General features: G+C 36.7%; 1 protein-coding gene across 3 annotated transcripts in view; it reads left to right on the top strand.

Annotated features, from left to right (window-relative positions):
- Positions 1-27,573, top strand: part of SLC41A2 (solute carrier family 41 member 2) — a 174,122-nt gene that overhangs the window by 82,638 nt on the left and 63,911 nt on the right. For 2 of the 3 annotated variants that reach the window (XR_009188336.2, XM_004446785.5), the window contains exons 7-8: positions 5,665-5,812; positions 10,432-10,511. Coding sequence is in view for 2 of the 3 variants with exons in the window: in XM_004446785.5 (XP_004446842.1) it covers positions 5,665-5,812; positions 10,432-10,511 (228 nt within the window). In the remaining variant the exon portion in view is untranslated. Of the gene's footprint in view, positions 1-5,664; positions 5,813-10,431; positions 10,512-15,527; positions 20,632-27,573 lie in introns of those variants that run through there. The other variant, XM_058308663.2, reaches the window with a different exon arrangement.

Genomic DNA, 27,573 nt, shown 5'->3' with positions numbered 1-27,573 from the left:
GGAAGGGTATCTTGCCTAGAGATTAGGATAACTATGCAAAAATAAAAATGACAACATATGGCTAGAAAAGTTTATTTCAAATGGAAGTAGAAAGGAAATAGAAAGCTAGAGCTAAGCTTTGGATTATGATTTGCTTTGGTGTGGCTTGCAGTGAAACTATAAATGTAATTTATTCATTCATGCTGAGAAAACACATAGTAATCTTTAAAGGCTATTTAAAAGATCTAAAGTTGGACCAGCAACTGAAATACCTATACACAATGGTTGTTGCCCTTTCTTCTGATTTGCTTAATTTTAAGAGAATTTCAAAAACTCCTTTTCAGTTATTTGTAAGTACATGGCTACATAATTCTTGTATATACATGACGTTTATTGATTTGAAAAATAATTTACTTTTTTCGTTCTAGGCAAGATCTGAGAAGCAAAATGTTGATTGATTTCTCATTTTCCAAGGTTAACTTTTAAAGGCTGGCTTCGTTGAAGCCAGCTTCAACTGCAATAGCAATCAGCTGCAGGTTACTTTATTCCTCTGGTGAATCATCATCATCAAGGATGCCACCTGATTATTTACAGGACATTCTAGACTATCACTGCCTTACTATAATGATGTGGGTAGATTCTAAATTTATCTTTTTTTTTAGAAGATTTATTTCTTATTTATTTCTCTCCCCTTCTGCACCCCGCCCCCACCCCCAGTTGTCTATTCTTTGTGTCCATTCGCTGTGTGTTCTGTGTCCGTTTGTATTCTTGTTGGTGGCACCCGGAATCTGTGTCTCGTTTTGTTGCATGATCTTGCTCATTAGCTCTCCGTGTGTGCGCCCATTCCTGGGCAGGCTGCACTTTTTTCACGCTAGGCGGCTCTCCTTCTGGGGTGCACTCCTTGCGTGTGGGGCTCCCCTACTCAGGGGACACCCCTTCGTGGCACGGCACTCCTTGCGCGCATCAGTGCTGTGTGTGGGCCAGCTCATTGCACAGGTCAGGAGGCCCTGGGTTTGAACCTTGGACCTCCCATGTGATAGGCGGATGCCCTATCCGTTGGCGCCAAATCCGCTTCCCTCTAAATTTATCTTGCATGTCACTTTGTCTTAGAGATTTTTAGTGCTGTACCATCTTAGTTTAGAGTGATTCCTACAATGTCAGTGTACTGAGAAAATTCTGATGGTTACTACAAAGGACATTTAGAAAATTGGCTATAACTTACAATGCCAGTTACTTTGTTGTTCACATGGAAATAATTAACATAAAAATTGTCACTTATAGTAGCTACAAATTTCAGAAGGATATGGAGTGAGAATAATGGATGTTAATGAAATTATATAACAGTAGCTAGAAAATGCCATCAACAATCTAGAAAATGGTAAAAGAGTTGTGAATCAGTTATATTTGGCAGTTATATTTGGCAGTTAAGTGGAATCATAGCATCTTGAACCACTTTAATTATGTTAATCCTTACTTTCCTGTAATTTACCTGTATTATGGAATCTAACATACATGGACGTTTATCAGGCCTCAAATTCCAAAAAGTTTTATATATACCTGTATTAGTTTCCTGTTGATGCTATAGCAAGTTACTACAAACTTGGTGATCTAAAACAACAGAAATTTAATAGTTCTGGAGGCCATAAGTCCGAAATGAATCTTAGAGGACTAAAGTCAGGGTGTCAACAGGGCGGGTTCCTTCTGGAGATAAGAGGAGAATCTATTCTTGGCATCGTCTGGTGGCTGCTGGCATTCCTTGGCTTGTGGCTGCTTCACCCCAATCTCTGCTTCTGTGGTCACATTGCCTGCCTTATCCTCCATGGTCAAATCACCCTTTGCCTACCTCTTACAATAAGGATACTTATGACTGCATTTAGGGCTCACCCAGATAATTCAGGATAATATCCTATCTCATGACACCTTCATCTGCAAAGTCTCTTTTGCCATATAAGGGAATATTCATAGGTTCCAGGGATTAGGACATGGATATCTTTTGGGGGCCATTACTTGGCCTTCTACAATATTCATTATGATATACCCAGAACTAACCTTAGGTGATCTTTTTCTCCTCTGAATTCCTGTACCAGTTAGTTGACACCTTTTCTATCTATTATTTTAACCAGAATCTTTTAAGTGTTCTCTTATAAGGAAGAACTTTAACCATTTTTGCTTGCTGATTGTGTCATTAGTGGTTTTCTAAAAAGTAATTCTTTTAATTTTATGACACCTGCAAAATACCAATATATACTTAAAAACAAGGAATATTTGTAGCATCTTCCTTTTTTCTATATTTGTGATTTTTTCCCCTCGCTATCAGAATTGGATTAGAAGTTAGCCAGGGAAAAGATAGGAGGGTCCTATATTATTATACATATGGTCCAGTTTGGAATGGGCATGTTAGATTTGGCAGGAATTTGGAGTAAAACACATTTACAGTAAACCATTTTGGAAAATCTTGTTTTGTCATGGTTTTCCCATTCTTAAAAAAATTTTTTTTAAACATTTTATGTGGAGATAATTTTTTTTCATTTACAGAATTGTTGCAAAAATAAAAATAGTACCAAAAAACACTTGTGCACTCTCTACCTAGATTCACCTGTTGACATTTTACCACATTTATTTATTGTTCCCTCCCCCTTTTCTCTATTATGTATGTATGTTTTTTGTCTTTTGTGACACTGACATTTTGAAGAATACAGTCTTCTCTCTCCCCGCCCCCCCCCCCCCCCAATGTTGGAATGTTTTTTAGAGATAAAATTCACATACCATACAATTTGCCTTTTTAAAGTATACACTATGGTGGTTTTTAGTATATTCACAAGATTGCACAACTGTCACTATTATCTAGTTCCAGAACATTTTCATCACCCCCCAGAAGAAACCCCAGACCTGTTAGCAGTCACTCTCCATTTGACCCTTTCCCCAGCCCCTGGCAACCATTAATCTGCTTTTTATCTCTATAGGTTTGCCTGTTCTGGAAATTTTGTAAAAACAGAATCATATAATAGATGGTCTTTTATATCTGGCTTCTTTCACTTAGCATAAGGTTTTCAAGGTTTATCCATGTTGTAGCATGAATCAGTACTGAATAATATTCCATACCAAAGACTTTTCCATTGTAGGGCTGAATAATATTCCATTGTATAGATATAACACATTTTATTTATCCACTCATCAGTTGAGGGACATTGGGTTGTTTCCACTTCTTTGCTATTATGAATAAGGCTGTTATGAACATTTATGTACAAGTTTTTGTGGGAACATATGTTTTCAGTTCTCTTGGGTGTATAGCTAGGAGTGCCATTGCTGGGTCATATGGTAACTCAGTGTTTAATTTTTTTGAGGAACTACCTATTCATCATTTTTATTTTCTTTCCTGAGAAATATCCCCCCTCTTTGAAAATTCAGGGTATTTATTCTGAGGTTGGGGTAGTGGGTACTTTTTCTAAATTCAGATCTTTAAGAGATTTAATGTTGAGAATAACTCCTTTAAAGTCTGGCATAGTAGTGCTCCTTATAGAGAATGAAATACTAAGATGATCTAACCTAGCAGAATAGTTATTTTCATTTGTGTTTAGCTGGATTTTAATGCTTCTAGTTTCTATCTGATCCTATAAGAAGATTGCTGGCAATCTTAGTTGTTTTAGGAGATAAGAATGTTTTCTAATTGGGATGTTTTTTATCCATATTTAATGGTTTTAAAAAGAAGAACTGGGAATCCATTCAACAAATAAAGACTTTTAAAATCTTTTTGAAACTCATGGAGAAAATGAAACTGATTATAGCATTAGTCATAGTCCTTTAAATGGAAGAAAATATTAAAATGAATTTTGCTAGTAGAATTGTGAAAATATGGTGGCAAACCCAGACAAAATCCATGGGAATAAAATTTGATTGGGCATTATTTTAATATCCATAATAATTTTTTGGTCCTACCTGATAGAAACTCAATTTTTTTTCTTTTTTTTCCTATCTAGTTCAAAGATTTTTAGTCATAGGTGAGAATATCTTTAAATATCTTAAGTGAAAGAAATACAAAAATTCAATCAAAGAGCCTGGGTAAGGGTTGCAGAATTCTGTGAGATAAAAAATTTAGTGACATTTAACTTAAATCTATGGCTGTAGGCTATGAGGACTGTAGGATCAACTTTGTCTTTAAGTAATGAAGTTCCTACTATACACAATAAGTATTAGAGTCATTTGGAAGAATCCAGGAATATCCTGGCTGACATCTCTAATAATAAAATCTTGATCAGGGAAGCAGATGTAGTTCAAGTGATAGAGCTTCCACCTACCATATGGGAGGACCTGGGTTTGATCCCTGGGATCTCCTGGTGAAAAAGAAGAAGAGAAAGTGTGCCCACACGGCAAATTAGTGCCTGCACGAGTACACACATGGTGAGCAAGTGCCCGCATGGTGAGCCAGTGCCCCGCGTGAGTCACACAGAAAGATGCTGATGCATCAAAAGAGAGACAAGGGGAGAGTCAAGGTGAAGTGCAGCAGAAACAAGGAACTGAGGTGGTGCAATTGACAGAGAATCTTTCTCCCCATCAGAGGTCTCCAGGATCGAATCCTGGTGAATCCTAGAGGAGAAAAAAAATGAGAAGACAAGACAACACAGATAGCAAAAACAGCAGGGTAGGAGGAGGGGAAGGGGGGAAAATAAATAAATAAATCTTAAAAAAAAAAATGATGCCAATATGAAGATGAGGATGAAGATGATGAAATGATGATGATGATGATGATGATAGTAAAGTGTTCCATAAATGTTAGCTACATGCTAGGCACTATTCTAATTGACTTACATGTATTAATTCTCCTAAGACATAATAATCCCATGTGATAGGTGGTATGATTATTAACATTTAAAGATAATGAAATTGAAGCTTAAAGTTAAAATTCTTGTCCAAAGTTATAATGCTCAGTTATGAAACTAAGTGGGTGAACTTACGGTTAATAAGTATAATATATGGTTAATATGGTATACTGTATTTCATCCTAGCATCTTAAAGGTTCTGAATAGTGAAGAAATCTTCAGTGAAGAAATCTGGTTAACTTTATTAAATCCAGTTTTTCCATTAAAAAAAAAATTGGAACTCTGTAGGGGTTGGGGTAGTATCTTATTAATTATTGGACCAATATTCCATGGAATGTCTATGCTATGAGATCCTTGTGGGCAAAACCAATATCCTAATTGACTTGATAATGTTTAAAGTTAAGAGCACTAACTTCGATGTCAGATAGATGTGGTTTTCTCCCAACTCTGCTATTCCTTAACTATGCTCTCAAGCTCTCAGCCTATTTCTCATAAAATACAGATAATGACAGTATCTGCTTCATACTTGTTGGTACATTTAATGAAATGACTATAGAAGCATTTTCACAGTGCTTTGTAAATAATAGGAGCCAAATAAATGTTAGCTTTTATTGTTGCTCTTATTGCCATTCCTATATGTTTATATAGCTATTTTAATAAGTATTTGTTGATATACTGTATTAATTTTCAGATGTATTATGTAATAGTTTACTTTATCTACAGTTTTAAATTTGGTTGAAATTTACAGAAAATATACAGCATGTTAATATGTTTGATAGCATCATCTCTGATAAACTTTTAATGGTTTAGATTTGCTACATGGAGAGAAGAGAGACTGAAATGTATATATATATTTTTTTTATTTTAGAGACTTACTACTACATTTCTCCATTAGTTGGTGTCTTTTTCTTGGTTCTTACTCCTATCTGGATTATAATAGCTGCCAAACACCCAGCCACAAGGACAGTACTCTACTCAGGATGGGAGCCTGTCATAACAGCTATGGTTATAAGTAGGTTAGTATTAAAATGTATATGTGTGTGTATTCTATTTTGCATGTATGTATGTATATTTTTAAACAAATTAATTGCCCATTTTTATTTCTTGGGTCATTTTATATATCCAACTCTTTATTATCCTAAGTAATAAGGAATTTAAGTGAAAGGAGTTATTAAAATCAGTAGTTGTGGCTACCAGTTTCAAACTTAATCTCTAATCAAATCCTTACCAGATTGATAAGTAAATTTAGTGTTGTATATCTGTGTTTGTTCGTTTTAATCTGACAAGGCCATATAAAATTTATTTTGAATAGTAAGTTGCTCACTTAAGTATTAGAAGCCTTAGAAATGTACATACCATTTGGTTACTTCCACTTCTAAGACTCTGATGGGACTCGAAATATAATTTAAGGATGTATGCAAGAGATTTAATTGCAAGGATCCTCATCACAGTGGTGTTTTCAATAATAAAAGAAAGAGAAAACAACTTAAACATCTAACAACCAGATATCAATCAAATAAATTATGCTATATAATAACTTACGGTACAAAGTAGAGTATTTATTAATCAGCCATATCAATCTTTCTATTGCTATGGAAAGATGCTCATTTCACATTTGGTGAAATAAAGCAAGCTAGAAAAGAGTATGAATTTCCTATTTACAATGGTGGATTGACACACATTCATCTATGGGACTCCAGTAAGAAGCAAGCTATCTGAACCTGCGAACCCCAAAAAGATGAAGAAATTAGAGGCTCTGAGTACTTCAAAAGGCTGAAATAGAAGAAGATTGGTTGAAAGTTTAGGTTAAGGAGCAGTAAGATTCCAAAAGCCCTCTTCTAGCCTGAATACTCAGGTGACTACCCCCCTCCCACTCTAGCAGATGACAAGAATTAACTCTGGAGAGATGAAATCAGAGAGGCTAAGGATTCAGAAACACCTGCACAGGAGAGGGCGTAGATTAAACACTGTATCGAAAATTGGAAGAGTAAGTGAACATCTACACACTGAATAGGGAGAACCCTAACCCACTTCCCCTTCTTTGCTTCAGAATGCTGGCAGTCAGTCTTAAATCCACAGGCAAAAGATTGGATGATTCCTTTCAAAGGAAACTCACCAGCACCAAAGAAAAGACCTATAGATACTGACTCTTGTGGGGCCTTTAGTGAAAGAGCTATGTGCCCGCCAGGTCATGCTGCACTTTTGCCCACCTGCTGACAGCCTCTGCCAATGAACACTAAGAGAAGGCTCCAAGTTGCAGTGCTCCTCAAAGAGGATCAGACACTAAAGGAACACCAGACATTTGATGATTTGATGAAGGCCTCTATCATGAGAGCCAGAGACAAAAACAAACAAAATATAATAATACTCAAAGAAATGCAGGGACATTTGAAAAACCACAAACAACCATCATCGGTTTATTTGGATAAATAAGAGAAGCTATGGCCTCCATAATACAAGATCAGGATGCTCTAGTAAGAAGGATTTGCAAAATAAGGAAGAACCTTGGGAATTTATAAACATATGAATAGCAGAAACAAAAGGAAATTCAGTAGAAAGGTTGGAAGATTAGGTATTCTTCTGGAAAGTAGACTAGAAAGCAAACAACAAGGAGAGAATATTATCACAAAAATAAAAGAAAATTGCCCAGAACTGAAGAAGGTGAGCTCCAGATTGAAAGAGCCCACTAAGTACCAGAACAATGAATTAGAGCAGGAGGAAGCTTAATCAAAGCTCATCATCATGAACTCCAAAAGCTTCATGAAAGAAAAAAGGAGTTACACATGAAGAATTGGGAATGAGAATGGCATCAAACTTTTTAATAGTAACAACAAAATGATTTCTTCAAAATTCTAGGGAAAATTGTTTTGAACATAAAATTTAGCTATAGTATCAAAAAGTATTTAAGCACAGACTAAAGAAATTTTTAGACATGTGGGATCTCAAAAAATGTATTTCCTATATGCCCTTTTGTTTTTTTGGTTTTTTTTTTAAGATTTATTTATTTATTTCTCCCCCCCCCCCCCCCCCCCCCCCGCACCCCAGTTGTCTGTTCTCTGTGTCTATTTGCTGCATCTTCTTTGTCCGCTTCTGTTGTCAGCCGCAGGGGAATCTGTGTTTCTTTTTGTTTCGTCATCTTGTTGTGTCAGTTCTCCGTGTGTGCGGCGCCATTCCTGGGCAGGCTGCACCTTCTTTGACGCTGGGCGGCTCTCCCCATGGGGCGCACTCCCTGCGCGTGGGGCTCCCCTATGCGGGGGACACCACTGCATGGCAGGGCACTCCTTGTGCGCATCAGCACTGCACATGGGCCAGCTCCATGCAGGTCAAGGAGGCCTGGGGTTTGAACTGCGGATCTCCCATGTGGTAGACGGATGCCTAACCACTGGGCCAAGTCCGCCGCCCCTATATGCCCTTTTGTATAAAACTAATTGAAGATATGGTCTTATCAAAATGAGTAAGTAATAAAGTTGGTGACACAGTAATGAAAAAACCCATTTTGTGAGAGCACGTAGTTCATTTTTCTCTCATGTAGACTGAATTTTCCCTGGAAGATCCAGGCAATAGAATCACATGAAATAGTGGAACTGATAAATAGGATCCCAGAAATTATTGGGACTTGGTCATAGTTCATTAAACAAGATTCAACATGGGAGGGATTAAAGGAAAGACATAGGATGGCACCTGCACATCAGTCCTAGATATAAACCATCCAGATTGGTAGGAGACCAGTGGGGTTAAGGAGGGATGTCTCTAAGCAAAAAATAGTGGAATTAATTGGTTACATGATGAGTTTGTATTGAGAGACTTTGAGCTTTGTTCCAAATTTGAGGGTGAATTAGTAATAGGGACCTAAAAAACTAAGAAAAGGAAAATAAGAGGCAAAGCATAAAGTACAAATGAGGAAATCTAGTAGTACACTTCGTTACTCAACTGTGACTAACTGAATAGTTAAAATAATATAAACTCTAAATACTCCAGTACTACAATCAAAATGGCAGGATGGGGGGAGAAAGAAAGTTGTGAAGGGACTAAATTAGAAAGGGAAAGAAGGGTAAGAGTGGGAGGGAAGGGTAAGAGAAACTAAATCCTTACTGGCAATAGTGGGAAGTCATTAATTTCAGTCATTTAAAAAATAATGTTCCCATGATATGTTAAGCTGCCTTTTGTCTGTTATTTTTTTTTTGAAGTTGAAATAAGGTTTAAAAAAATAAACAGCAGTAAAACATGTTATTTAAAAATACAGAATTAAATGTCAGAAGAAACAGCTAAAGAAGTTGAAAAAGATTGCCAGTGGAGAACAGGAACTGGAGGTGGAGCTGAAGACTATTATTTTATTATAAGCTTGTGCTACTTGCACTTTTAAAATAATGCACATGCTTGTTTGAGAAAAATATATGTTAATGAAAGTGAAGGAAACTTTTACAATTTGAACCAATTTGTTTCTGAGCGATATAACTGTAGGTGATTTTTAATTTCTTCTTTTGTTTGTCTTCTAATTTTTTCTGTAATAAGTTTTATTACCTGGGTAACAAAAATATTTAAAAATATAATTTAGCAAGTGTTCATGTTATATCTACAGCATGATCTGTGTTTTGGCAGGAGATTCATTCTTTGACTCATAACTACTTTTTTTTTCTGTGAAATGTGAGTCATGTTTTTTTTTAATTTAGGGCTTGAAATATTAAAGTATTTGTAAAGATGACTGTTTTTGGACTCTATAATGTAACTTCTATATAGAAACTTAGCAGTTCATAGTCATTTATTTTACTAGTTAAAATATTAAAGATTTAATTACTTTAAACATTAAGATAGTGGGAAGAACATGTGATCTGATAGTTTGACAATCTGTCCCATTTTGGGACATCATGTGGTTGATTTTTCTATAATGTGAACTGTATTTTCTTGGAAGATTTAGGCAACAGAATCCCATGGAATACTGGAACTGGTAATGTTTTATAGTACATAGACCACAGACTGAAATTAACCAGTTGATAATCTCCAAGTTCCAGTGAGAGTGTATGGCTTGCCTCTATAAACCACTTGTTTTTCCAGACCTCTATTCTCAGTGCTTTCCATGACTACAATGTATTGTTTTAATTGATCAGCAGTATTACACATCCTAACTATACTAGTTTTAACACAATAAAAATAGTCCTGCTAAGGCCTTCCTTTAAATATGAAAATATACTCTCTTTAAAATATTTTTAATTATAAGAGTGATAGATGCATATAATTAAAAACATTACTAAATTCAAAAGGATATAAAATAACTGTTAGTCCCCTATCAGTCTCACCCCCTATAGATGGCCGTTGTTAATAATAATTTCTTATATGTCCTTCCAGCCATTTTAATGCATTTAAAACTGTTTTGTTTTGTTTTTTCCTTTTTTATAAATAACATATCTTGGTTATCAAAGAACTCTTAAATGTTGGGCTAAAGTTATGCCATATTCTGCTTTCAACATTTGCTGTTGACATTGGTTTTTACTTTGAATGTTTTTCTTTTGACTTTATTTTAAAATATCTAAATATTTTATTTTTCAAGGTTGGGGTGCCTTTAGGTATAGAATGTTTTAAAATTAGCACATTGCCTTTCTTATATATATTATAAATTATATAATTTTATATTTTTCAGCATTGGAGGCCTTATTCTGGATACAACTGTCTCTGACCCAAATTTGGTTGGGATTGTTGTTTACACACCTGTGATTAATGGTAAGAATTAGATTTAACTGTTTTATGATAATATCAAATCTTTAAACTCTTGGGAAATAATAGAAATCTTAAGGTTCAGATTTAAAGGGTCTATTCCTTCCGTCCCCTCCATTATCCTCCAACCACAGGTTGTTGTTCCCAGTAGAAATTATATTCCCTGATTTCAGTGTACAGACCACATTTTTAGAAAAGAACTGTTTTTTTTTTTTTTATGAACTATTTTTTGATCTTATCACCAGTTTAGTTTGTGAGTCAGGTATATCTGATTTCTATGGTTAGTGTGACTAAATATAATATTTCAGTTGTGTCTTACCATTTTTATCTGCTGTCTTATGATGTTTTGTTGCTGCTTCTGTCAATTTCCATGTATAAATGGAGGAAACCAGGCTTAAGCATTGCTTACGTCAGTTTAGTCCCTTAAAACCTAACACTCCTCTGCCAAATAGCCCTTTAAAATATGCCTTATTTATTTTTTTCTTTTCTACAAAATGGGAATTATAATACTTAAACTCACAGAGATTTTGTAGGAATTACATTTAATAAGATAACTTTAATTCAGACCTACTGTCTTTGGGGCTGGCTCTAATTAGGTGGTAGCCAGTTTATAATCAGGGATAGCAAATTGGATTAAAGTATAGCCTAGGCCAATATAATTTAAAAAGTAATTCTATGTGGGAGTGGGGTGGGGAAAATATCAGAGTATACTGCATATTTAATATAAATTACTTTTTTGTATTTATGTATAAGAAAATATTGTTATATTAAGTCAAATTCTCCAAAATCTAATCTCATTACTAAAATTTCTACTGAACAGTTTTATTTTTGTGTATCTGTAGAATGTTCATGAGCAAAATTCTCTTATAGACCCCTCTCCCAATTTTATTGGTGCCACTGTTCTCCCCATCGACTAGCCTTAAAATCATGAAACCACCTCACTCAACCTGGCCCTTCATCCTCTTTGAATAGACAATAACTATATCTTGTCTGTTTTCCCTTTAACATAATTCACTTGCTCATTTATTTATATAATATGCATGTATCACCATTGTAGCCTGCTAATGTCTCACTCCATTCAAGATAATAGGTAGCTTTCCAGATTGGCTCCTAATCCAATGCAAATTAAATGTTATGACAAGACTAGTCTTTTTTAAATAATGATTTTATTATATCAGTTCAAAGATTATGAACTTACAGTGGTTTCCTGGCACCTGTCAAATCGTATTTGAATTTTTCTGCCTGGCTTTTATGACCCTTAATAGCTGTTGAATTTGATGTTCCCAAAGGATGCTCACCACTTTTTCTTTTATCTTTCTTACTAGATTCTTGTATTATGACCCTGCATAGATCTAATTTTCACTACCCGGAATGACGACCACTGTTCATATTCTCTCCAGTGAATATTAGTTGATTAAGTTATTAGCATGAATATTATCTAATAATGCCATTGGAGCCATATTATACAATATTTCTGTGAGAAGTTTAACTTAAATTATAACAATCCCATTATTAGTAAGATTTTAATGAGTATTTGTAGTAGCTCACCTTCTGTAAAAAATAGTTCTAGAGTCTCACAATTCTGAAGTGTTCTCCTTAGAGGTCTGTGCCATGGCTTTGCATGGTAGTATATCTTTGTACCTTAGTAAGTGAACCTTTTAATTGAGTATGGGCCCATTGTATGTCAAATTCCACTAGTTAAAAATATTAATTGTGAAGATTCACTCCATGCCCCTCAAAAAAAAAGATGGAACTGCTGAGAACTGAATTTTATTTATTTTATTTAAGATTTATTTTTTATTTATTTCTCTCTTGTCCCCCCTACCCCCCCCCCCCCAGTTGTCTGCTGTGTCCATTTGCTGTGTGTTCTTCTGTGTCCGCTTGTTTTCTTGTCAGTGGCGCCGGGAATCTGTGTCTCTTTTTGTTGCGTCATCTTGCTGTGTCAGCTCTCCATGTGTGTGGCGGCACTCCTGGGTGGGCTGCATTTTTTTGTGCAGGGCGTCTCTCTATACAGGGTGCACTTCTTGCAAGTGGGGTTCCCCTATGCAAGGGACACCCTTGCATAGCCTGGGACTTCTTGTGCGCATCAGCGCTGTGTGTGGGCCAACTCACCACACGGGTCAGGAGGCCCTGGGTTTGAACCCTGAACCTCCCAGGTAGTAGGCGGGCACTCTATCAGTTGAGCCAAATCCGCTTCCCTGAATTTTATTTTAAATATTATGGGAAATGTGCCATTGGGAGGAAAGCTTGGTGGTGGTTGTTGTTACCATCGCCATCGTTTTTTGCTATTAAGTGAGATTATGTGCCATATTACTTATAGGCTTTTATGTATGTTATCTCATTTAATCATAACAATAAGATGAATAATTTGTCCATGGTTGAGTCAGGGTTTAAACACAGATTTGCTTGATTGCAAAGCCTGCGTTCTTTTTTCTTCAAAATAAACAGCAACTAGTTTATCTCTTTTATTAGAAATAAAAATACATGCATTGTTTAAAGTAAGGCATACCTTTGTTGATTTTAGGAAATGTCAACAATCTCAGTAGTTGTGATGAGAAAATCTTTGAACACATATTAATGTCTCAGAAACAGCATTTTTTCAAAATATATTTCATAGTAACACTAGTTCTGTGAGATGTTTGTTAGTAAGTATAACTTGAAAATTAAGTTCTGTGGTCAGTTAAGTTTGAGAAACATTGGGTTAAACAGATTTATTTACTACATGATTTATTATAGCTGTCATCATGTTTATGCATACTGTGAATATCTCTTCTGGTCCTTCTGATAGCTAGGTGTTGTTATTTCTGGATCCATAATCCTTTGGTGTTTCATACTTTGCATGTCTCTGTCATTTTGGAAATGCATCCTGGGATTTGGCTCCATCTCCCAGACTTCCAATATGCCCTTCAACTGCAGCCATTATTTTATTTAACGTTTCAATTGGGCTTTATTTCTGTAGCATATTTTTCATTTCAAAATTCTTTAATTGGCCCTTTTTGAAATGAACTTGTTCGTGGATATATTAGGCTCTCTTATTTCATTGAGTGTATTAATTATAATTTTTTGGTAAAATATTTTTAATGACGTATAATGCATATAAGATAATGTACTAAACTCACCACATTTTTGCTCAGTGAGTACATTTATGTAATACTATTTGTTTGAAATAAAACCTTCTTCTGTATGTATCATTAACTGTTGCTTTAGGTGCCAGCTCTTCTCTTTTGAATTTGGCACTTTCTCATGATGTTAATTTTACTGAAATATTTGCATCAACTTCAATCGTGGTCTTTGAGATTTCTGGTATGCCTGTCTTTTGTTGCTGTCTCTGTTCATTGTAACCTGCCTCCAGTGGTTTTATAGGAAAGGCAGGATGTGCTAATGGTGGTGAGAAGAAGACACAGGGACTGAAGGGCTTACTTTCCTGACTTTTTCCATTATGGTTCACCTACCAATTATCCCAATAATTCTTCAATAATTGTTACACGCACCTTATATTCCTTGCTTCTGCACTAACCTGGGATTTCTTTCACTTTTCTTAGTCGTTCTTATCATTTTGATCCTGTCTGTGTTTTGACTTTCAAGAATTTCTCAAAATTGATGGTAAACCCTAGGATGAGAATATAGAATCTATATTACCCAAACTTATTTAATCAAGTAATCACTTTTTCAAGGATCATTTCTTGCATCAAGGAACACACTTTGAGAAACGGACTCTAAATTTTTCATATTGAATACTTCACATACTAGTTTATTTTGCTTTCAGATCCTTTTAAAAATACTGTTGAAAGTTTTTGAGGTCCCCAGAGAGTTTTTGTTGATGTGGATTATATCAATTTTTTTTTTCACTTCTGCTCGTTGTCTGCTTGCTGTGTCTGCTCATTGTCTGCTTATTGTGTCTGCTCGTCCCTGCTCATATTCTTTAGTAGGCACCAGGAACTGAACCCGGGACCTCCCCTAATGGGAGGTAGGTGCCCAACTGCTTGAGTCACACCCACTGCCTGCACGTTGTGTCTGCTTGTTCTTCAGCACTTTGCATCAGCTCATTGTGTCGGCTCATCTTCTTTAGGAGGCACCAGGAACTGAACCCAGGAACTCCCATGTGTGAGCCAGGTGCCCAACTGCTTGAGCCACATCTGCTCCAAGGATATATCAATTTTTATTTACCATATTTGAAATTAAAACTGATAAAATTTTAAAACATTTATTCTTTCAAAAATCACAAACCCATTAATGTTAACATAAATTATTTATTTTTATGTAATATAATCATATTTTCCAAAGCAAAAGAATTTAGAGAGAAAAGTAAAATTATTTAAATTTTTGCAAAACTCATTAGTATCTGGCTTAATAGAAGATAGCTAGTATATGTTGTTGTTGTGTTTTTTTTTTACATTCCCCCCCTTGTGGCTTTTTTGCTTGCTGTCTGCTCTGTGTCCATTCGCTGTGTGTTCTTCTGTGTCTGTATTTATTTATTTGTATTTCCCCTCCCCCCCTTGTGGCTTGCTTGCTATCTGCTCTCTGTCCATTCACTGCGTGCTCTTCTGTGTTTTTGCTTGTCTCCCTTTTTTGTTCTGTTACCTTGCTGAGTCGGCTCTCTGTGGCAGCTGCGGGCTGGGCAGCACTCTGTGCTGTGTGGGCGAGCCTGCCTTTACAAGGAGGCCCTGGGACGTGAACCCAGGGCCTCCCATAGGGTAGACAGGAGCCCACCTGATTGAGCCACAGCTGCTTCCCCGTATATGTTGTTTTAATTGAAGTATATGAAGAAAATCCAGCCTACCCAGATATGTAGTTGGAAAAGGAAGGAATATTTTAATAGTATTTTCAGATAGTTGTGGCTATTCATCTCTAATACCTCACCAGAAAACCAATGATAGTCTTTTATTTAAAGATCTATTTATTTATTTTCCCCCCTTTCTCTCCCCCCTCCCCCCCGCCTTGTTGTTTTTGCTGTCTTTATCCATTCGCTATGTGATCTTCTGTATCTATTTCTCTTTTGGTCTTCTCATTTTTTTCCTCTAGGATTCACCGGGATTCGATCCTGGGGACCTCTGATGTGGAGAGAGGTTCTGTTAGCTGCGCCGCCTCAGTTCCTGGTTTCTGCTGTGCTTCACCTTGACTCTCCCCTTGGTCTCTCTTTTGTTGTGTCATCTCGCTGCGTGACTCACTTGCGCAGGCACTGACTCACCACACAGGCATACTTTCTCTTCTTTTTCACCAGGAGGCCCCAGGGATCAAACCCAGTTCCTCCCATATGGTAGGCGGAGGCCTTATCACTTGAGCCACATCTGCTCCCCAAATGATAGTCATTTTACAAGTTAGTTTAAATAAGGAATATGAAACCTTATTAATGCCTTTTTAAAAATCTACTTTTATGACATTTTTATACTCTAATTAAAATCTATTGGTCTCTTTTTCACTTTGAATAGATATTTTTACCCCTGCATTATTTTGACCTCACTGAGTCCCAGGCCTTCCCAGGCCACATTTTAAGAACCACTGAACTAGGGTTTTTAACATACATACTTAACTTTTCACAGTCTACTTCCAAATAACAACAGCACTTTGCATATAGAATAAAAGACTTATATTAGTGAATTTTTACCTCTCCACTCTTATGTGCTTTTATTGTCATATATTTTACTTATGTTATAAATCCTATAATTTTACTTATGTTATAAATCCTATAATTATTATAAATTATTATCCTATGTTATTGTAAATTGTTATTTTGCTTTGTGTAGTCTTTAAGAGATTAAAAATGAGAAAATTTGTCTTTTATGTTCCCATATATTTACAATTTCCTCACTCTTCTTTCCTTTGTATATATCCAGATTTCCATATAGTAGTCTTTTCTTTTTACCTAAAGTTCCTTTAATGCTTTTTGTAGTGTCGCTTTGCTAGGTGGTGAGTTTTCTCAGTTTTATCTTAAAAAGTCTTTATTTTTCTCTATTTTTTTCACTGGGTGTTGAATTCTAGATTGGCAAATTTTTTCTTTCAGTACTTTAAAGTTGTCACTCTGTTGTGTCCTGACTTAAATAGTTTTTGACGAGAAGCCTGTTGATATTTTTTATTTTTAAAAAAAGATTTATTTATTTATTTATTTCTCTGCCCCCTCCCCAGTTGTCTGTTCTCTGTGTCTATTTGCTGCATGTTCTTCTTTGTCGGCTTCTGTTGTTGTCAGTGGCACAGGAATCTGTGTTTCTTTTTTTTGTGTCATCTTGTTGTGTCTGCTCTCTGTGTGTGTGTGGCGCCATTCCTGGGCAGGCTGAACTTACTTTTGCGCTGGGCAGCTCTCCTTATGGGGCACACTCCTTGCGTGTGGGCTCCCTTACATGGGGACACCTCTACGTGGGGACACCCCTGCGTGGCACAGCACTCCTTGCGTGCATCAGCACTGCACGTGGGCCAGCTCCACACGGGTCAAGGAGGCCCGGGATTCGAACTGCGGACCTCCCATGTGGTATACAGATGGCCTAACCCCTGGGCCAAGTCTGCTTCCCTCTGTCACTGCTTTTAAGAATTTTCTTTTATTAATGGTTTTCAGTATTTTTATTATGGTGTGTCTTGAAGGTCTTCTTCTATTTATTTATTTTTCTGTTCAGAGTTCTTTGAGCTTCTTAGATCAATGGATTGATAGTTTTCACCAACTTTGAACATTTTCAACCATCACCTATTCTTTTTTCTCTATTTTCACTGCTTTCTTTCTGAGATTCCTTTTACACATATATTCGACTATCTGGTATTGTACCACATGTCCCTGATACTCTAAATTTTTTCAATCTTTTTTGCTCCATGTGTTTCATTTTGTGTAGATTATTTTGCTTCGTCTGCAAGTTCACTGATCTTTTCTATTTTAGTATCTCTTTGTTACTCTAATGCAGTAAAATTTTCATTTCAAATATTGTACTTTTTTCTAAGTTCCAATTAGCTCATTTTTTTAGACTTTTATTGTCATTAACACCTATAAAACTTAAAATTTCCCATTTTAACCACAGTATTAATTGCATTCACAATATTGTACCACTATCACCAACATCAATTATCCCCATTTTTTATCACCTCAAACAGAAACTGAATACATTAAGCAACAAGACCATGTTTGGTTCATTTTTATATCTTCACTTATTCTCTTCAGTATGTTCATGTTTTTATTTACATGCTTAAACATAATTTTAATAGCCATTTTAAAAGCATTTTACTTTGCATTAATTTTAGTTTGACAGAAAAGTTGCAAAAATAAGAGTTCTCTTATATCCCTCATTCCATTTTTCCTAATGCTTACATCTTACATTACTATAGTCAATTATCAACAATAGAAAAAACACCAGCAAAATACTGTTAATGAAACTAAAAATAGTATTCAAAATTCACCACTTTTTCTAATAATACCGTTTTTCTGTTCTAGGATCCTATCCAGGATCACACTTCTCCTTCATTTGTTTCTTAGTCCCCTCCAATCTATTTCTCAGTCTCTCCTAGGTTCTGTTACTTTGACACTGTTGTTATAACTACAAGTTCAAGCATTTGATCTAAATAATATTTATTGTCTATGGAAAGGGGACTTTTAAAAAATTTCTCAAAGAAAACATAGGGGAAATCATATTTGGTCTTAAGTAGTAGGTCTTCGGCTCAAGCAATAAAGAAAGTCTTTGATGAATCTATTTAATAAAACCTTATAAAGCTTCTATAAATCATAATCACAATATATTCCCATTGTTCATCAACTTACATCATTAAAAGCAGACTTTGACTAGAATGTGTATCAGGTGAATACACATGTGGTATTTCCCAAAACTCTGATTTCCCAAGTATTATTATTTTTATAATATGAATATTGAATTATTTTCAGTAACATTTATTTTCCTATTTCCTAGCTTATGAAACTAAATGGAATATATTCAATGTGTTGTTAAAATACTACCTAGGTTGTCTTTTTTATTTTATTTTTCGGTATAAAATCTGTATGTATGAAGATAAATATGTTCTTAATGTAAAATATTATTATTTATCTAGAAAGCAGTGTGTGATGGGTTGGTGTTTTAGGACTAGGAAGACCCAGGAGGAATGGGATTCTATTAAAAAATTTTTTTTCTAACATAAAGACATTGCTTTCTAGAGCTATGTTTTAAAATTCAGAGTAAAAATGAATTGAAGACAAATTATTTTAGGAAGATTTTAGGTAGGAATACCATCTTGTTCGGAGGACTTTTCTAAATGAAGGGTATATTCTACCATTTTGGAATAGCTTTGGCATTTGTTGAGGGTTGAAATCCTGTGGTGGCAGAGAGGTAGGGTTCTGAAAGTATGAGCTATTGTTCTAAGGACATGCTGATATTTTTTGGAAGCATTAACAATAGGTTATGGACAAATGCTTTATATTCTCTCTTCATCCCATTCAACTATTTGATTTTATTTAATATTCCCCTTTTGTAACGCTGTTCCCTGATTCAAGGACACTATTTTCTCCTAGTTCTCGTTCTAGTTCTCTGAAAATCCTTTATCATTTGCCTTTATTGGCTCCTCTTTTCTACCTAATCTCAAGTGTTTGCATTTTTCTGGACTCTGGTCTTGATTATCTTTTGTTCTCACTCTACCTTTTTTGTAAGTAATGTTGTTTGGTCCAGAGGTTTTCAAAGTGTGGACCTCAGATCAGCAATATCATCTGGGATCTTGCTAGAAATATACATTCTTAGGCCCCAATTCAGACCTCCTTAATCAGAATTGATGCATGCAAAATTTTAGAATCACTGTCTTATGTAGTCAAATGGCTTCACCTAGTTATATGTAGTCTTGACCCATGTCTTTATTTCTTGGTCCATACTTTTAACTGGTTATTGCCATGTAGAAGACCTAAAGCCCCAAACTCCACTCATTATCCTCTCCCCAAACCTGCCCCATTTTTTGCATTCCCTGTGTCAGTTCTTTGTGACAAGAACCCCGGAGTCACTTATTCCTTCTCCCTTATATCCCCTACTTCCTAATTTGTTTATTATCTGCTCTTGAAATATCTTTTGAATCAAAACTTTATCTCCATTATCCCTGTTTTTGTCCATTATCTCTTACCAGGGTACGTGTCCGTAAATTGCTTCTCCATCCCTTTTCTCACCCAGTTTAATCTATCTATCCTACACACTGCTGCCAGAGTTCTCTTTCCAATTAACAAAGCTGATCTTGTCCCTTGTTTGTTTAAGAATAGCAGTTTTTGTTTTCTAGAGAAAAAAGTACAAGTTATTTAGCATAACATACTAGGCTTAATAGCCCCTATATTCACCTTCTCTGGTCTCATTTCTCCAGTACTCCACCAACTCTCAAAATTGTAGTTTTATTGAATTTTTCATTCTCAAATATCTTCATGTGGTTTCTCTTTATTCTTTCTTGCCCTTATCCTTGCTGTTCTGTCTTACTCAACTCTAACTTTGAAACCTGCTCCCATCCTTCAAGACCCAATTAAAATGTCACCTCTTCTGCAAAGTAATTGCCCTCTTTCTGTTTCTACACAGTACAGTTAGCACTTTTTAAAATAATATGTATTTATGCTGCATAGTCATTTCCTTTTTATATGACTCTCTAAATATTGCCTAGCACATTCGGATCTGATAATGGTTGAATGAATTAATGCATGAGTAAAGCACACATTTATCTTTGCTGCAAACTACATGTCACTGAATCTGAGGAAATTTTGTTAAATAACACAACTTAGATCATAACCAAAATAGTTCATACTCTTAAGTGGTACTGGTGTGGTACGTTTTTAAAAAGGCAAAGAAATAGAAAATTGGTTCCTGCTATTTGTATAAAAAATTAGCAGTGGTGCCAACATTTATTAGTTTCCTTAACAGTTTCTCTTGTAACTAGAGAAATTGGTTTAAAATTGGTTTCTCAGCATTTTTTCCTCCTTGGTCTGTTTTCTTAGACATCAGTGTAATTAAAACACACTTAAAAAAAAAATTAAAAGTCTCTAGCTATTGTACTTCAATATTGAGTAAAACTGTTATACTCAATATTTACACAGGATGAATTTACACTTTGGTAAATTTTGTGATGTTTTCTTTCTCAGGTGTAGTTATTTTAGAGGTAATAGATTTGAGGAATTTATTTTAATAAAATGCATATAGAATCACTGTTTTTACCTCTGGTCCTCTGAAAGTAATTTGTGACATTTTTTATTATATTGGGTTGGCAATCTGTTTTGATATTAGTTTCCATAATTCAAATTATTTCATTTGAATGTTACTGTCAAGTTATTTTATATTATAGAAATGTTATAAATTTTAAACGAACCAACATTCATAAGAGAAATGGTTCCAAAAAATATAAGCCCCTAACAGAAGTTTACAATTACTGTTTGAAAACCAGTATAAGAACAATATGCAGTACTTCTGGTTAAGGTGACACTAAATATCTTGTCCTGAGCACACATTAGTTGACCACACATTGGTACCTGTGATACAATTTATGTTCTGCTGTCTTTTTTTTTTTTTTTAAAAAGATTTTTTATTCCCACCCCCCGCCCCAGTTGTCTGTTCTCTGTGTCTATTGCTGCGTGTTCTTCTTTGTCCGCTTCTGTTGTTGTCAGTGGCACGGGAATCTGTTTCTTTTTGTTGCATCATCTTGTTGTGTCAGCTCTCCATGTGTGTGGCACTGTTCCTGGGCAGGCTGAACTTCCTTTCACGCTGGGCAGCTCTCCTTATGGGGTGCACTCCTTGCGCGTGGGTTCCCCTGTGCAGGGACACACCTGCGTGGCATGGCACACCTTGTGTGCATCAGCACTGCACGTGGGCCAGCTCCACATGGGTCAAGGAGGTCCTGGGTTTGAACTGCAGACCTCCCATGTGGTATATGGATGCCCTAACCACTGGGCCAAGTCCGCTTCCCTGCTGTGTCTTTTTGTTTTGATTTTCACATTGGGAATTTTCTTGAACGGTAATAATAGACAAGATTTATAGACCTTTTATTTAGGTCTAATATTAAGTTGCTTTGAAAAAGGCAGTTCAAAATATAGAATTAGAGCAGGATGGGCAGATCAGAGTAAAGATACAGAGTTTAGAATTATCTGCTTAGAGGATAATTAGGGGTTGAAGGATAGATTGAGCTTTTTTGGTCTTAAAAGGGAAGGTTAGGAAGCGGACTTGGCCCAGTGGTTAGGGCGTCCATCTACCACATGGGAGGGTTCGCGGTTCAAACCCTGGGCCTCCTTGACCCGTGTGGAGCTGGCCCACGCACAGTGCTAATGCACGCAAGGAGTGCTGTGCCACGCAGGGGTGTCCCCGTGTAGGGGAGCCCCACATGCAAGGAGTGCGCCCCGCAAAGGGGAGCCACCCAGTGGGAAAGAAAAGTGCAGCCTGCCTAAGAATGGCGCCGCCCACATGGAGAGCTGACGCAACAAAAAGAAACACAGATACCCAGTGCCGCTGACAACAACAGAAGCGGACAAAGACGATGCAGCAAATAGACACGGCACAGACAACCGGGGTGGGAAGGGAGAGAAATAAAGAAATCTTTTTAAAAATAAAAATAAAAAAAGGAAGGTTAGCAAGCCAAGGAATGAAAATCTTATGGGCAGAAGAAGAGGTGAGTTACATACAAATTGATTAGAAGAGGGATGAGAGCTAAGTTAGTGTAGCCAAAGAAGATAAGGGAATATTTATTCAATTATTATGAGGTCATTTGAGAGTTCATTTTTTGTTGAATGGATTATTAGTTAAACTGCAAGGAATTAAAAGACTCAATAGAATATTATATAATAAAAATTTATCTCACATAACGGATTAATCCCAGGAATTTAATGTATGATAAATTATTCCATTTATAAAGTTCAAAAACAAAGCTAAATATATTGTTTGAGTTCACATAATTTGTGGCAATAATATCTAGGAAAGCAAAAAAATGAAAAATACAAATAGATATTCTGATGGGGAAGGAAGATTATGGGATTGGGGAGGGGCACATAGGTACTTCAACTATAAGGGTAATAACTGTATTCTTTTTCTTAAACTTGCGAATGGGTATACAGATGTTTGTTATAGTATGATTCTTTATGGCATATAGTTTATAAATATTCTTGTATCTATCAAATACTTAATAAAAATTAAAGTCTTGGAAGTAGCACTTGTACCTTTCTTATTAAATGGTTAACAGTGAAGAGGAGAGAATTAGAATAATACCTGTAAGTCCAAATGATAACTTGCAAGATAGGAAAGATGTAGGTATGCTTATTGGCAAAAGAGATAAAGTAATAGAGAAGGACAGATTGAGAATGCATGAGAGATGGTGAGTAATGAAGGAGTAAGGTCCTTGAAATGATGGGCTACAAAGTAGATGGAAAAATATTAGTCTTGGAAAAAAAGGAAGCCCCTTACTTTGATGTGGTAAGAAAAGCAAAAAGACAGAAATATGGGGTAGGAAGTAGAATCTAAGATGAAGGGCTTTTCAACTAAAGCTAAAGTTATTCCAAGAAAGGAGATAGATTCATTTGTCTGGAACAGGTTTCCTACTTTTTCCATGTTGTGTCTTCATTAGGGTGAGGAAGGCCCCTTGTAACCAGAGGCAACCAGCCTGGGGGCTTGACCACCTGGGGCCTGGCCTGCCCACGCAGGGACCTGAGAGGGTCAGTATCTTCACACACCTTTGACCCATCCAAGGCATTCTTGGGCATGACTGGGAAGTTCTAATATAGGCAATCGTTTTGCAATTTTTTTTTTTTCTCAGTCATTGCCCCCAAAAGAGCCCTTTTAAACATTTTTTTTCCCCTAAATGTATCCTCCATAAAATTTTAATACTACAGATATATTCTTTTTATCAGTTTAGGCATATCTGTGTTTCATCCATAAAATGAGCAAAGTGCTTTTTTTTTAATCCAAAGGACCAATTTTCATCCCCTTGAGGGCGATATTACTCTCATTAAGAATGCATAACAGGATGAAGGAAGTAGAAAATTTGGAGACTTTTCTAGTTGTTCACTGCTGCAGTCAGCTCATAATAGGTTGCTCAAAGGGAAGGCAATGCAGAACTTTATGAAATAAGGGTCAGAGAGACACACAAGAAGATATAAAGATGGGACCCAAGGACTCATAGCTTCTAGAACTGAGAGCCTCAACCGCAGTTTCTACTTCCTATTTATTGGAAACTACCAAGCAGCTGTTTGCTATTAGAACTGCAACATCTACAATAAAACAGGTGTAGCATTTACAATAATAAACAGGTAAGTCGGTTTGCCACAACATTTCCCCCTTTGCTTTTTCTATTTATTTTTGTTTTTTTAATATTACATTAAAAAAATATGAGGTCCCCATATACCCGCCACCCCCCTCACCCCACTCCTTCCCCCATAACAACAGTCTCCTCCATCATCATGAGACATTCACTACATTTGGTGAATACATCTCTGAGCACCGCTGCACCCCATGGTCAATGGTCCACACCATAGCCCATACTCTCCCACATTCCACCTCCCCCTTTGTTTTAGCAAAGTCTACACAAATGACGTTTTACTGATTAACAAAGCTTCCTGCATATTTTCACTTTTAAGTTTTTGAAAAATACGTATTTTTTTTCCTCAGTATATTCAGTTCCAGGATTGTTCAAACTTAAAACAGATTTATATTAAGGTACATTTATATATCACTTACAGTTCATTAAGTCACTAAGTACACAATGTTTCATTAGTAAATTTCTGATTAGTATTCAAGCATTTTATACATAATTCATAACTACCGTAGATTCTACAACAACAAACAATAAGATTTCCAACTAGTAGACATTTAGTGAATAAACTTTCATTTCTTAGGCTTAAGACTTCCTACCAGCAAGACTATATAGGCCAATACTTGATCAAAAATGACCTCATTTTCCCCAATTTGCATAGTTTGAGGCATAAGCAATGACATTCTTTCCCATTTTGGGCTGTGGGGCAGCTGGAAGTTTATCACATAATTTTAATGCCTTCCTTGGTCCTGCTCTTAGCCTCTTTACTGAACTTGGGGTCACAACTCAGTGTTGAATTTAAACTTAGTCCATCATTGTGAGGACTCATTTTTCAGGCAGAAAACAATAGCTGGCTTGTTCTAAGAGTCCCGATGCAGGGTTTGTAGCAGTGAAAGCATATTTTGCCCCTTCCAGGAGCAGGAGGGTGCTGATGTCACAGTCATTGACGTGAGCATTAAGGCCACAAGCTGTTGAAGAGCAGGCAGCAGGAACTGCGGCATTAGGCACCCCAAGATCTGGTATTCATGATGATCACTTTTCCAGTGAAGCCACTCTGCTTCCTCTCAGGTCCCAATTTCATGGCTCTGAATCTTCATGAGGCATCTGCCTCAACAGTCCTGAGAGGGATGTTAGAGGAGTGGGCAGGAACATGACAGGCAGTTACCTGTCACTGCTGGCAGGTGTCCCAGATGTTCTTCCACAGATCTCTCCCCCATGGAGAGTGATTCACAACAGTCCATCATTTCTGTCTTGTTGTTAGTATTTGCAATCCACCCGTGGATAGGGATGTCAGTATTCAGAGTAACCAGACACTGTTGGATTAAGCCTTTCACTTTCAGCAGGGCTTCCTATGCTGCACACAATTAAATTTTTTATATTGTACTTATAGCTCCTTCCCACAATTGTGACTAAAATCTGAGGGGTACTCAATTAGAATGTTGCCTTTGCCACAGACCCCACCCAAAGCCAATGTTTGTACTGGCCACATCCAATTCACAGGCTAAGTCAATATCCACCTTCTCCGCGCCCCCCCCCCCTTTTTTTTTAAGCAGCCTGCTGAAGGTCCTCCTACTCCCATGAAGGACCTTTCCCATTAACACATCTCAGGGAGAGATAAAAGATCTTTAGTATTCCAACAATATTACAAATTCTTTTTCTTTTTTTTTAAATTGATTTGTAATAATATTACATTAAAAATATATATATATATGAGGTCCCATTCAACCCCACCACCCCCACCCCATCTCTCCCCCCCCCCCCCCAGCAACACTCATTCCCATCATCATGACACATCCATTGCACTTGGTAAGCACATCCCTGGGCACCTCTGCACCTCATGGTCAATGGTCCACATCATGGCCCATACTCTCCCCCATTCCATCCAGTGGGCCCTGTGAGGATTTACACTGTCCGGTGACTGCCCCTGAAGCACCATCCAGGGCAGCTCTATGTCCCAAAGACGCCTCCACTTCTCATCTCCTCCCGCCTTTCCCCATACCCATCAGCCACCATGTCCACTTTTCCCAATCCAATGCCACCTTTTCTATGTCGACACTGGATTGGTTGTGTCCATTGCACCTCTATGTCAAGAGGAGGCTCAGATTCCACATGGATGCTGGATGCAATCCTCCCACTTTCAGTTGTAATCACTCTAGGCTCCATGGTGTGGTGGTTGTCCCTCTTCGACTCCATCTTAGCTGAGTGTGGTGAGTCCAATGAATCAGACTGTAGGTGCTGGAGTCTGCTGAGGCTCAGGACCTGGCCATCACACTGTCAGTCCAGAGATTCAAATCCCCCAAATATATCCCAAACCCCAACACCAACTGCACCTCCAGCACATTAGCGTGAAAGTCCCATGAAGAGAGATCCCATCTGAGTCCAGATTCATCACACATAAACACCATTTCCAAAGAGGGGCCATCTGACCTGGTAGTTAACCCCATCGGCCATGACCATAACTCCCATGGGTCTCTTTAGCCCTCAAAGGAACCAATACCTGGGGGTTGTATCTGCTCTATCTGTCTCTCAGACCCCGCTCAGTTGTGCACAAGGGCAATCCTTCTGACAGCCTCCAGACTCTTTTTTAGAGACTCGTAGCCATATAAACTCATTTCTCCTTTCCATTTCCCCCTTACATTAAGTCAAACAGCATTTTAAAGTCATGTTATTTTATGTAGACAGGGATATTCTGCTGATCCGCATTGAACCTTCCGTATAAGGTCATTTTCCAGTTGCATCATCAGTTGGTAGTTGATAGTGGTCCCTCGGTGCCAGGGAGGCTCATCCCCGGGTGTCATGTCCCACACTGGGGTCGGCCTTAGCTCTAGTGGTTACTTCGCAAGTTTGTTGGAATTGTTCAACATCAACCTCTCACAAATTCTTTTAACGTGAGAAAATATTGTACTTTATGAATTATAGCATAGAGTATAGTCTTGTCTTACCCAACCAAACATTTAATAATCTGATAAAGTAGCAGGGACCTTACAGCTTGTCCCAATTGTTGGCCTATTCCAGGCCCTTAAGATACCATTGTCTCTGATGTTTCTTAGTAGGGTCACTGCCACAGGTTTCTTATAAGCAGCAGGATTCATTGCATCAGGCCAGGGCAGAAAGCCTTAAAGAACTGCAGAAGTCCATTGTTGGCCTTTTCACACAGTTTTTGCACTTTTTTTATTCATTCAGGTTTGTTTTACTTTTACAAAACACATTATCTCACTGAATGCTACCCACAATACTTTTACAACTTGCTATATGCATACTAGTTCTGTCCCACATATCTCCATTTCCGATTTTATAAAACCATTTTAAAAAGACACCTTATAACATTTCAGTTAGCATTCCCACAAACTTTTTATCTTTTTCAATATTTGCTTAACTTTTACATCTTTCATTTTATCCTGTGAAGAAAAATTATTCATTTCAATTTAAGCAAGAACTATTTTTTTGTGAAGAGACTTATAGTAATTATATTAATCAAGACTTACAACTATAGAGATCTCATTAACACTTCAAACATAGTTAATAACATAAGCGCTTATTTAATTTTTTGGCCATTTGAATAGAGCTCTTTCAGAGTATTTATACCATCCAGAGGTATTAAAATATACATTGACATTGAACAAAGACAAAAAAAAACAATTACAACACACCAACAGAAAGTTTACAATTTGACTCGTAATTCTTACTTTTCTGGTATAGCTGTTTTTTTTTTTTCTTTGTTTTTTAAGCTCTCCATTTCACATCTTAGGTTTTATTGCTTTTAGGATTTCTTCTGGAATCATGTTGCCTGTAACATGCAAGCTTGTCCTTGGAAAACTTATTAGTAATCAACAACCAGTTGGGATAACCTAGCAACAAATGC

This window comes from Dasypus novemcinctus, chromosome 12, assembly GCF_030445035.2.
Source record: "Dasypus novemcinctus isolate mDasNov1 chromosome 12, mDasNov1.1.hap2, whole genome shotgun sequence".
Classification (NCBI taxonomy): Eukaryota; Metazoa; Chordata; class Mammalia; order Cingulata; family Dasypodidae; genus Dasypus; species Dasypus novemcinctus.
Note: the sequence above shows the minus strand (reverse complement) of the source record. Positions and strands in the feature narration are given on the sequence as shown.